This window comes from Oryctolagus cuniculus, chromosome 3 (genome assembly GCF_051225735.1).
Source record: "Oryctolagus cuniculus isolate XC-2025 breed Fujian yellow rabbit chromosome 3, ASM5122573v1, whole genome shotgun sequence".
NCBI lineage: Eukaryota > Metazoa > Chordata > Mammalia > Lagomorpha > Leporidae > Oryctolagus > Oryctolagus cuniculus.
This window is the reverse complement of record NC_142869.1, coordinates 72,485,585-72,498,737: the sequence shown is the minus strand read 5'-3', so window position 1 is coordinate 72,498,737 and position 13,153 is coordinate 72,485,585. Positions and strand designations below refer to the sequence as shown.

The 13,153-nt window shown below is 42.2% G+C and overlaps 1 protein-coding gene across 4 annotated transcripts in view; it reads left to right on the top strand.

Moving 5' to 3' along the window:
* The window catches only part of CERS6 (ceramide synthase 6), a 338,155-nt gene that overhangs the window by 102,529 nt on the left and 222,473 nt on the right, over window positions 1-13,153 (top strand). For all 4 annotated transcript variants that reach the window (XM_051848533.3, XM_017343213.4, XM_089328244.1 and 1 more), the window contains one exon: window positions 5,205-5,335. In XM_051848533.3, coding sequence (XP_051704493.1) covers window positions 5,205-5,335 — 131 coding nt within the window. The remainder of the gene's footprint in view (window positions 1-5,204; window positions 5,336-13,153) is intronic.

Below are 13,153 nucleotides of genomic sequence, written 5' to 3'. Positions count from 1 at the left end.
AGAAGGTCTGAATTTATATAAAAAATTGCATTTGCTTTGTCTGCTTTGATTGCATATATTCAAGGAGTACAATATACGTATATACCATGTATATTCTTATATACAGTAAAACGGTTACTATAGACAAGAAAATGAACATATCCATCTCACAGAAGAATTCTAATGTATTCTTAAAGGGCAGATAATTCTCTTTAATCAAGCCATCCAGTTCTCTCTTAATATAGCAATAAAACATTAATATCAAGCATAACAGATTTCACTGAAAAATCAGACTGGAGATCAATTTACTGATTAATATTGATGAAAAATCCTTAAATAAGAAATTAGCAAGTAGTATCTAGTTTTTCAATGGGGAGAAAGATGAATGATGGCAACCAATGAAAAGAATTATTTTTCATCACAAAATAAAGTTTATTCTAGGCATGTGGATATAGGGCCTGCTCTGTATTCCATATTTAAAAATCTACTATATAATTCATCATGTTACTGACAAGTTAATGGAAAAAGTACATATTTCATGGATGCTGAAACCTAGCATCTTTTTAATTAAAGAGGATTATTTGAGTAGGGATATGTGGTTTCCATTACATGTTAAACGTATTTGTTTCTCAGTCCCAAGTCTGGCCCCTTGCTTAATAAGAAAATTAAAGGTGTTCCCAATAAAGTCCAGACCAAAGACTGTTATTACTGCTGTTCACCACTGTGCTAAATTCTATGTTCAGTTAGCAAGTACACAAGAGGAAGGAGGAAAGGTAACAAAAATTAGAGAAGAGTTGGGAAAATGATGGCTATTTGAAAATTTGTTCATTCAAGAACTGTTTGAGTACTACTCTAATTTAGGCACCAATGAGAAGACACTCTGAATTTTCATTATTTTTGCAGCTTACATTTCAGTAATTTTATGATTGTACACCTGGAAAATTAAAGGAACCAAATGAATAGCTACCACAAATAATATGAAATTTTAGCACAAAATTAGTAGTCAGAAACGAAAGACTTTCATATATATGCCAACCATAATCAGTTAAAAGATATAAAAAAGTGCCTTACATATAATAGAAATTTAATTAAATCCCTAGAAATCAACATAAAAGTTGTATGCAAACCTATATGGGGAAAATTTTCCAACACCCTTCAAGGACACAAAGAACAAATTGAATAAAGATATTTATTTACCCTACATTAATTTTCAAACTCAGTGTGATCTTATTTAAGAAAAACCAGCGATCTTGCCTGGTTGGCCATTTGGTTATTTTGAAAATAGATAAATTAATTTTAAAGTTCATGTAGGAGAAGTCTCCTGAGACGCAAACTGTAGAGTATTGGCACCTGACTAATACTCCAGTAGAAAAGCAGATTTAGATTTTCAGTGGGAAAAGGCTGAGCAATGGGATGGGATATTGGGTAGCCTCTGCCTGCTAAGAAAGAAAATTAGTCATACTTTACACTCAGTGGCAGTCTATTTTGTAGGTATACTAAAGATTTGCTGTGGCCGGCACCGCGGCTCACTAGGCTAATCCTTCACCTTGCGGCGCCGGCACACCGGGTTCTAGTCCCGGTCGGGGCGCTGGATTCTGTCCCGGTTGCCCCTCTTCCAGGCCAGCTCTCTGCTGTGGCCAGGGAGTGCAGTGGAGGATGGCCCAAGTACTTGGGCCCTGCACCCCATGGGAGACCAGGATAAGTACCTGGCTCCTGCCATTGGATCGGCGCGGTGCGCTGGTTGCAGCGCGCTGGCCACGGTGGCCATTGGAGGGTGAACCAACGGCAAAGGAAGACCTTTCTCTCTCTCTCTCACTGTCCACTCCTGCCTGTCAAAAAAAAAAAAAAAAAAAAAAAAAAAAGATTTGCTGTAAAAATGAAAGCCCCAGGAGTGGGCATTTGGCCCAGGGGCTCAGGTGCCAGTTAAGAGCCTGTTGGAGCGTCTGGGTTCCATTTCTGACTCCTGCTGCCAGTTCTACCTTCCTGCTAATACACACCCAGGGAAGCAACAGATATTGGCTCAAGTCGTTGGGTCCGGGCCACGGCTGTGGGAGACCTGGATTGTTTCTTGTTCCTGACTGCAGCTCTGGACCAGTCCTGGCCATTGCTGGTATATGGGGAATGATCCTGCAGATGGAATATCTCTGATTTTGTCTATCTGTCTCTCTTCTGTTTCTCTGCCTTTCAGATAAATAAAAATGAAAATAAATGTAAAAAAACATAAACCTAAATGTATTAGAAGGGAAACTAGGATAATTTTCTGAACATTTGAAGGAAGGAAGGCTTTACTAATTCTACAATTAGAAGCTATAACAGAAAAAACTGATAAATTTAATATGTATTTTTAAAAACTTTGTAAGTATATATCAAACAAGCAAAAAATACCGTAAGCAAATTTTAAAGCACAGATGACATACTGGTAAAAAGTATGCAACTTACAGTGCAAAGTTTTAATTAACTCAATAAATGAAGAAAAGGACTTGCTTGTGAAAGTATTAATTGGCGAAATCACTCAAAAATTTCAAATTAAAATAAATTATAAATACTTAGAGCCTTTTGATCTGTAACTTTCAATTCTAAGAACTTATGCCACAGATAAATCTGCACAAAATGTCCCATCGTTGTTAACCACTTAGGTTGTTTATAGCAGTGGAAGTTCAAAAGCTATCTAAATGTCCATTAATAGGTCATAGATAAGTAAATTATGCCATATCCCTGCAGCTCTAGAAAAGTATGTGGGTCTTTTCTACATACTGATCTGTAAATATTCCAGAATACATTGCAAAGTGAAAAACTCAAATTCATGAATACTGTCTTTGGTACAAAGTATCTTGTGTGATGAAGATAGATATAAAAATACATATTTGGGGTTGGCATTGTGATATAGCAGGTTAAGCCACTACCTGCAACACAGGCATCCCATTTGGATGCCAGTTCATGTCCTGGGTGCTCTACTTCTGATCCAGCTTCCTGCTAATGTGCCTGGTAAAGCAGTGGAAAATGGCCAAGTGCTTGAGACCCTGCACCCACGTGGGAAACCCCACTGCAGCCTGGCCCAACCTTGTCCATTTGGGGAATGAACCAGTGGATGAAAGACTTCTCTCTCTGTCTGTAACTCTGCCTCTCAAAGAGGGATAGACAGAGGTCTTCCATTCACTGGTTCACTTCCCAGATAGCCGAAACAGCTGGAGCTGGGCTGAACCAAAGCCAGGAGCCAGGAGCTTTCTCTGGATCTCCCATGTGGATGCAGGGGCCCATGCAGCTGGGCCACCTTTCACTGCTTTCCCAGGCCATTAGCAGTGAGTTGGATTGGAAGTGGAGCAGCCAGAACTCAAACTGGCACCCATATGTGATGCCTATGCTGCAGGCGGACGCTTAACTACTATGCCACTCCGCCAGCCCTGATGAATAAATCTTTAAAGAAAAAGAAATATGTATTCATATTTGCTTATATTTGCATAAAATAACTTTGGAGAGAAACTAATCTAGTCACTGAGTATCTGCTAGGAAGGGAAGAATAGGAACTAGGAGTGGGAACAAGGTTTCAGGTGAAACTTTGGATAATTTTTAACTTGTGCTCCACGTGAATGTTTTCTCCATGAATAAATTTTGGAGATAAATTGAAGTAAACAATGAATTACCCTGGAGAGCAAAGGTGTACTGTAGGCAATGAATTTTCTCTCTTCCATGTGATGAAGAGGGACGTCCTCAGCGTACACACCCAGTTGAAATTTGGCAGATAACATTTACAGGCATACGGTCAGCACATTGTGTACCCGAGGGCCATTTGTGGTGTTTTCTGGGTGTCTGACTGTCGTAATCAGGGTGTGCTGAGGAAACAGATCAGCACAGACGGCATGTCTTGAACACCAGACGTTTGTGTCTCACAGGCTGGGAGGCCGGGAGTCTGAGATGAGAGTGCCAGCATGGTTGCGTCCTTGGTGAAGGCCCTCTTCCTCCTGTGGCGGGGATGACGCACGCCCTCTGGAGTATCTTCACATAGGGCATTGATCTCATCACCAGCACTCTACTCTCAAGGCCCAGTCCTCTCCCAAAGGCCCCTTTCCTAATTTGACCACACTGGGGATTAGGATTTCAACCGAAGAATTTGATGGGGAGGGGCACATTCAGTTTGACGGGGCGCAAACCCTGTGAGAAGCTTTTGGAAAGGAGCCGTGGTTTATTCTGCCCTCATAGTTTGAAGGCTGGGGAGCCTGCCTTCTCTCTACTTCCTTTTTGGTCAGTCTCCCTGATCGTTAACATCTTACGAATATCGAAGCAGAAATAGAATAAATAAAAGAATGAAGCTCACTTGGCTTAGTTCGGTTGTGTAGTGGGTGACTTCCTGTGGTTGTTGGCAGAATGCTCTCAACTTGTGGAAGAGAAGGGAGAGAGAGCAACAAGGAAAACTCCCATCCACCGAGTTTACATACATTTCACATTTGGTTCTTACCATAATCCCATTTGGTTAATAAACAGCACCTTATTTTTTTTTTAAAGATGAAGGAATTGAGACTCAGGGAGGTCTGGGAAGTGACAAAGTAGACTCCCAGTCTGTCATCTCAAGGCCATCTTTTTCCTCTTCAACAAGTTTGCTTCTTCAGTTAGTGCATACATAGTATTTGTGAAAGACTTGGTGTGCTATTTGGTTAAATGAATGACCAGGAAAACAATAGAAGAGAAATGTGTAAAGAACTGACGAGAGGAGGAGAGAAGGGGAAAGGTGAGAAAACATAATTTATTGGCAGCAATTGTACCTTAGGCTTAATTTAAAAAAAAAAAAAAGAAAGTGAGGCATTTCGGGATTTTTTTCCATGCTTTTTTCCTATCCCACATTATGTGTAATAAAGGAGCTTAGCATTTTTTTTCCTGGGAGTGAAATATTTGCACTTCTCTTTGTAGTTCACCTTCGCTGGGCTCCCTTCCCTGGAAAGCCAATGGGTCTGACTGAGCAAGCCGGGCTGTGCCATGCAATCCCTGTTGCCCCTTAGGAAGCACATTGCTAATAAGGAGTGCAAGCATTAGAGCATCCAAGCCCTTTCATGAGTAGCCTTGAGGTTATTTGTGTTCTTGGTACTCTCGGAAGGACTAGTTCCTTAGTGGTAAATACAGAAATCTCGGTAGCAGATAGTGAACATAGGAGAAAAATCTCAAACGAGGGAAGATCTGTTCGTGGTGACAGCAGAGGTTCACTGAAAATGATTTTCCTGGTGCCTGTTTCATAGCATCCTGATGAAAAGAGATTGGAAGGCCTCTCCAAGCAACTGGACTGGGATGTGAGAAGCATTCAGCGCTGGTTTCGACAAAGACGCAACCAGGAGAAACCAAGCACTCTGACGAGGTTCTGTGAGAGCATGTAAGTTGCTGTCTTTTTGAAAGTAAACCTAAGTACTCTTGCCACTCCAGCGGTGAAAAATAACAGCTCTGTGCAAGCTCCAGCAGCCCTTAAAAGCATGCCATCTGGCGGGAAAATAGTTGGGGGAACAGTAGTCTACAAGAATTTGTGATTTCCATTTTGGATTCAGTAAATGAAATTCACTTCCTAAGGGAGTTTCTACCAAGTAAACAAAGGTTGCAAGGGTCTACCCTGAGAGTTTCAACCAGACATCTTTGAAATGCAGCAATAAATACCTACTTTTATAGATGTCTGTAGTTTAAATTTTAATAGAAGAAACTTAGGCAATACATTCTTTCCACCGATACAAACTGAGATACTAGCATATATTATTAGAAGATTATGACAGTGTTCTCTGTTCCTAGAGAAGAACTTTCTCTCTTAATTCCTGAGTGAGTTTTTTTTTTTTTGTTTGTTTGTTTTTTTTTTTTTTTTTTTTTTGACAGGCAGAGTGGACAGTGAGAGAGAGAGAAAGGTCTTCCTTTGCCGTTGGTTCACCCTCCAATGGCCGCCGCTGAAGCCGGCGCACCGCGCTGATCCGATGGCAGGAGCCAGGATCCAGGTGCTTTTCCTGGTCTCCCATGGGGTGCAGGGCCCAAGCACCTGGGCCATCCTCCACTGCACTCCCTGGCCATAGCAGAGAGCTGGCCTGGAAGAGGGGCAACCGGGACTAGAACCCGGTGTGCCGGCGCCGCAAGGTGGAGGATTAGCCTAGTGAGCCACGGCGCCGGCCCGAGTGAGTTTAATGAAACATGGCTTAAGGGATGGAATGAAAGTCTCTGAAATGTGAACTTTGTGTGCCGGCGCCGCGGCTCACTAGGCTAATCCTCCGCCTAGCGGCGCCGGCACACCGGGTTCTAGTCCCGGTCGGGGCGCCGGATTCTGTCCCAGTTGCCCCTCTTCCAGGCCAGCTCTCTGCTGTGGCCAGGGAGTGCAGTGGAGGATGGCCCAGGTGCTTGGGCCCTGCACCCCATGGGAGACCAGGAAAAGCACCTGGCTCCTGGCTCCTGCCATCGGATCAGTGCGGTGCGCCGGCCACAGCGCGCCGGCCCGGGCAGCCATTGGAGGGTGAACCAACGGCAAAGGAAGACCTTTCTCTCTGTCTCTCTCTCTCTCTCACTGTCCACTCTGCCTGTAAAAAAAAAAAAAAAAAAAAAAAAAAAAAAAAAAAAATGTGAACTTTGTGGTGTATAAATTATGTGTCAGTAAAGTTGCTAAACATAATAAAAGACCTGGAGAGAACTCTTCTAGCACAATGATATTTTGAGGTAGTGATTCCCAATTCACTGATGTGTAGGAAAATCAGAAGAAGAAACCTTGTCGCTTTCAGCACATCCCCAACAAAGGGAAGATTCTACCTTGAGAGTCATTTTCCCATATACTCTTCATCTTTTGGGATGTGGTTGTTCCTTTGTCTAACAGTTCTTTCTTTAGGGAGCTTTTCAACACATGGTCATTTAAGCAATGATTCTGTCAGTGTAGCCCCCTAAGTTGCAGGCTTTCTATTTGGAGTTAAAGTTGCATTTTCAGGTTTAACTTTCAATTATGCCAAAAAAAAATTATTTTAGCAATTGCAGTCTACGACTTAGAGGGAATCCTAATGTTATAGAAGAAATGAATGGGAGACAGAAAAACATCAAGAATTCTTAGGTCCTAGGTAAAATGGTGAACGTAAATAGGGTCTCCGGAAGGTAAGAATAAGTATACAATTTACTGAGGGAATCTTATAGATACAATCTGCAAGCCCTTCCTATGGTCAAATATAGTGGCAGTTCATGAAAGAAGGATGTAAGGGTTTCTGACCAAAAGCCAGAACAGCTTCCTGGTCTGCTCCTGACACATGTGCAAAGGGCCTGGGCTCCATCACTGAGCCATGGAACTGAGCGAGGACCAGAGGGCACATGCCCATGTACTCAAACTCATGTTCTCCTCTTCCAGCTAGCTTCAGTGAAGCTAGCTTTTTTTTTTTTTAAGATTTATTTTATTTATTTGAAAGACAGTGTTACAGAGAGAGGTAGAGACACAGAGAGAGAGAGGTTTTCCATCTGCTGGTTCACTCCCCAATTGGCTGCAATGGCCAGAGCTGCGCTGATCCAAACCCAGGAGCCAGGAACTTTTCCGGGTCTCCCACGGGGGTGCAGGGGCCCAAGGACTTGGGTCATCTTCCACTGCTTTCCCAGGCCATAGCAGAGAGCTAGATCAGAAGAGGAGCAGCCGAGACTAGAATTGGCACCTATATGGGATGCTGGTGCTTCAGGTCAGGGCTTTAACCTGCTGTGCCACAGCACCGGCCCCAGTGTTAACCTCTTCTTTTTTTTTTTTTTTTTTTTTTTTTTTTTGACAGGCAGAGTGGACAGTGAGAGAGAGAGACAGAGAGAAAGGTCTTCCTTTGCCGTTGGTTCACCCTCCAATGGCCACCGCGGCCAGCGCGCTGCGGCCAGCGCACCGCGCTGATCCGATGGTAGGAGCCAGGAGCCAGGTGCTTTTCCTGGTCTCCCATGGGGTGCAGGGCCCAAGCACCTGGGCCATCCTCCACTGCACTCCCTGGCCACAGCAGAGAGCTGGCCTGGAAGAGGGGCAACCAGGACAGAATCCAGGGCCCCGACCGGGACTAGAACCCGGTATGCCGGCGCTGCTAGGAGGAGGATTAGCCTAGTGAGCCGCGGCGCCGGCCAACCTCTTCTATAATATACTGAGTTCACACCAATTTATCTTAAATGCCAGTATGAATGGCATCAGTCACCCGGGGGGCTTGTTGAAATGCAGGTTCTGCTTCACTTGTTCTGGATGGAAGTTGAGATTCTTCATTTTTAGCAAATTCCCAGATGACGCTGATACTGCTGGTCCATGGACCATACTTGGGTAGCAAGGACCAACATTGGACCCCCTGAACTCAACTGGTCTTAACTGTGTTTCACAATAAGTAAGACAGTCAAAGCCATAGTGGATTAATAATATTTCTCAAGAATTGATGGAGGCATGGCAAAGTGGAGGCACAAGGGTGGGGAGGAGACAAAACAAAGTATCATGATGATCTCTTCCCTCAGGAAACTTACAGTATTACTGTCAATGCGATAAGGTATGAGACATCTTCAAAAATCCATGGAAAAGGCATATGATAAACTATAAAAAGATAATAAACATTTTATTGTACCCAAATAAACCTAGCTTTTACTTATATTTTTCCACAAGCTTTTTGTAGGGCCCTTTTGTCTGAGTATGTATGGATCAGTGATAGCTATTAAAATAACCAGATAGGTGTGTTAAATGATTGGTATGGATAGTCAGTAACCAAAGATTAAAGAAAAAAGATGAACTGTGGGTTAGGGCACATGGGGGAGTTGCCTGTATTAGAAATGGGTCAGTACTGATGGCCTTCAACCTTTCTGTTGCACGAGGTAGTGTAATCAACTCTTGTTTTGGAACACATTTCTCCTTGGCTTCTTGATTGCCAGTTAGTTCTCCTGTCTTTTCAGGCTCTGCTATTTGCACCATTAATTCTGCATTTTACTTGTGCCCTTCAGTGTGCTACTTCTCCATATTCAGCATTCAATGTCTCATTTTCCTTTCCCTACCCTCCATTCTCTGTGTAGAATGTATTTCCTCTCATCAGCTTCTTCTAAAGCTATATGTATGGATTTATGTGTACAGTTATTTCTTCTAAAGCATTGTTCTGCTACCTGCAGCTGGCAACTGATTTGCTTCCATTCCTAAACTCCTTTTTACTGCTATTGTTTGTAGGCCTCCAGTAGTTACAGGCTAAAAGCCAAGCCAGTCAATGGTGAGTTCCATTAATTCTTTGTGAATCCACCTTTGTGGTCCAGATCCTAATTACTCTCATAGTTCTCATTATTTATCTCATGTTCATAGAATTTTTATTTGCAGTGAACCCTACCTTCACACCAAAATGTTTTCCTAAAATACTTCTATCCCCATATTCTGCTGCTTTAAAACTTTGAACAATTTTCAACTGTAGAGTAAGTATTGGGCTCCTTCGTCTGATTAAACCAGAGTCCGACCTTCACCATTCTGATGTCAGTCAGCCGCATTACCTCTTCCTTTCATAAAGTCCTGTTTTCATGCTGCTTGCCTGATCTCTCCTGCATTGGTTGGCATGTTTCTGACCAACTATACCCACTTCCTCCACCTCTCCCGTCTGTCCCCCATCTGTTCCTCTGATGAGAGGCCTGACTGTTGTGTCTGTATCAAGTACACATCCCCCTGAATCCTTAGAGCACTTACTGCCAGGTTCATTATTAATACTGAATCCCACGCTTCCATATATGATAACTGTTTTTATCGTGGCTGTCTGCTTGCACCCCAGTTATAGCATAGGTGTTCCTTGAAGAGTACAAGGACTGGATCTTTTTCTTCTTATTTTCTTCTCAACATTTGCCACAACAATCATAATCAACTGAATACATATTTGTTAAATGACAGTATATTAAAATGCCAGTAGTTTTGGAAGGAGTCGCTGGTCATTGTTGCAACCTTGTCTCCACGAGTGAAGAGTGCCTGATATGCACTGACTTAGCGTACAACCTGTCTAGGAAAATTACCTGATTATGCAAAGATCCATGACGATTAGAGGCAGAAATTCGGAGGAAAGAAGTGAGTGGCAAACGGGAAGATTTAGAAAATACCGTAGGGGATAGGGTACGATTCTGTTGGTCTATGTGTGCAACTGTGTGTAATGGTTACTTTCCTAAAAAGAATGACCTATAATTGTTGTTCTGAACCAGGGATGCCTTTAATGAACACCTGGTGAGCTTTTCAAAGTGTATGTGCAGGCCTCAGCCCAAGACTTCTGATGCTGTCTGACAGTGCAGGAGGAGTCTGGACGTGTAGGAGATAGCTTGGAAGAAATGTCCCAGTGCTTCTGAAACATATTCCTGGTTAAAAAGAAAATAAGATTATTTACTTCACAGATACTAAAAATCAAATGAAAAAGCAACTGAACACAAGTTTAGGGCTGGTAGCTATGGGATCTAACCTTAAAACAAAAATCTGTTTCTATTATATTAGATGTGGTTTCAGAAAATAGAGAATCCCTTCAGGCAAGTTGTGTTTCATCTTTCAGCTGTGTGGAATAGCACCAAGATGCATACCAAGCAGTGTCTGTAGGCATCTGCTGACTTGTCCAATTCTTGGCACGCCCAGTTAATGCAGATGGACTGAGTAGAAGTTGGTCAGTGAGTAATGTACTTAAACATGGATATGATTTGTTTTTCCCTCTCGTTTGATGTCACTCATTCACAGTCATGTCAGTTTTGATGGATATTTCTTCCAAAAGCCTTTACTTCCTTATTGGCAACTAAAATAGAGGTTGTTGAAGAGAGAGAACGAGCGAAGACTGTATAAAAACGAGATGTCATGTGAGACATTTTAGGAGAAATTGATTCAGAATGAGAGCTGCTGGTGGTTGGGATCATGCTGTAACTAAGCTACTCCTGCAGACAGTTGCATCAGAATTGTGCGTTTTTGATCATTCACGATAATATAAAATAAATAATGTCTGCAATCAAAAGTATCTGCCAGATAAAACAAGAGGAGACCGGTAATATGGTAGAGTCAATGACTTCTCAGTCATTTGTTCACTGCCTCTGTGATCAGTATTTCTAGTATTATAAAGTACATTTAGTAGCCAATGTCTCCAAGTAAGTGTTCTACATAGCTTTTATTTGAGCAATCGCCAGTTGACTAGAAGGAAGAATCTCCCAGATGATAACCTTAAAATGTAGGACAAAGAACACTCATCTTTTACAGGTTAGAATTAATTTACTTGAATTGAAATTTGCTCCATATGATACTGAAGTCATGGAGCTTATATTATATAAGAGGAGAGCCTAAAATTCCCTTTTATTTACAAATTTCATTTTAGAGTTGATGCAAATTAAAAGTACCCCCAAATGTCATATTTGCATGTCTGTATAGTGGCAGCAAACTCACCAAAACCGAGGAACCATTTGAAAGGATGACCTTATTTCTGCACAGAGACCCGTTTCTCTCTTCTTCTTCTTTTTTTTTTTTTTTTTTTTTTTTGACAGGCAGAGTGGACAGAGAGAGACAGAGAGAAAGGTCTTCCTTTTTGCCGTTGGTTCACCCTCCAGTGGCTGCCGCTGCGCATCGCACTGATCTGAAGCCAAGAGCCAGGTGTTTATCCTGGTCTCCCACGCAGGTGCAGGGCCCAAGCACTTGGGCCATCCTCCACTGCCCTCCCAGGCCATAGCAGAGAGCTGGCCTGGAAGAGGGGCAACCGGGACAGAATCCGGCACCCCGACTGGACTAGAACCCGGTGTGCCGGCGCCGCAAGGCAGAGAATTAGCCTAGTGAGCCCTGGCGCCGGCTGAGACCCGTTTCTTAACCCCGATTTCATTGAAGTCAGGTTCATCAGTGAGAAGTGCTGTCCTGCTACACTCGGTCATGGTGAATCTAAGTAGCTGAGTTTTGCTTAGATAAATCTGCAGTACTTGTTTTTGATGTAGGTAAAATGGTGGAGGCTGATAAATGAAACAGAAATAAAGGAGTGAGGTTATCCTGGACACAAGTAGTTGAGTCTCTCAGTCCCCTTTATTTAAGATTACTCGTTTAAAATCTGTGGTTTGTATTCAGTTCAGTTTTAGCTTTGAGGCAAAAGCCAGCAAACTTCTCATCCAAATGGCCAAAAGTGAATGTTTCAGACCATATGGACTTTGTTGCAATTACAACTCTGCTGTTGTAGCACAAAGCAGCCAGAGACAATGCAAATGTATGAGGCACTGTTCCAAGAAAACTTTATTTATGGATGCCCAAACTTGAATTTATCACTTTCATGTGTCATAAAGTCTTATTCTTTTTAAAAAAAAAAAAAAAAGAAAATTTAAAAACTATCCTTAACTCAAGGGCCGTACAAGTATGAACACATGGCCAGCTGGATTTGGCCCCGGCCATAGTTTGCTGAACCCTGCATTAGAATTAACATGAGTGGCTCTTTCAGAGTTTTGAGAAAGAGATTGTGGACTCCTAGTGCTATTCAAAGTCATGATTCCTTAGAGTTTTGTCAGTGAATAGAAACATTAGAACAGTTCTGTAATTGGTATGTCCGTCTCCAGTTTTCCTGGGACCTGGTGCCTGGGTGGTGTGCAGTTTCATTTAGCTCAACCAGGCCCTCTTTGAAGCTTTGGTATTCTCAAGGCCATGCCACTGTCACTACAAAATTCTGAAGATTGATGAACTGGATCATGGACAGTCTACTCTTGCCTTGAATAAGCTTTTGAAACCTTGTTCTCGCTTTCTATTCCAGACCTACCATCTGTGGCAAGTGAACTCAGGTTTTCCATTTAGATCAAGCCTCTCACATTCCTTCATGGCATATGGCGAGGCCTCTAATTCATGTGTACTGGCTAATTAAGGAAAACAGATTTTTGCTAAAAATATCAGACAGGCCATACCTTGGTCAGGCTGGCTGCATATTAAGTACTTTTGTGCTCTACTTACATTTGACTGGTCAGTTTTTCTTAAATTTCTAGAAACTTTTTCAATATATTTTGCAAGAATTTTGTCCAATGCGGCGTTAAATGCTGCTATTCAGAATGGACTGTTTAGAGGCATAGCTGGGCTCATGAAGGCCTAATATTCTTGTTTAACACTTGGATGCCATTTTTTGCACCTATTTCTTCTGTTTGTTTCATCCATTTTAAAAGTCTTCTGATTTGGAACAGAAGCATGAAAATCAGTGTAATCAATTTTAATAGAGGGAATATAATAGCATATGTAATTTTACTAAGAAACTTTTGGAAA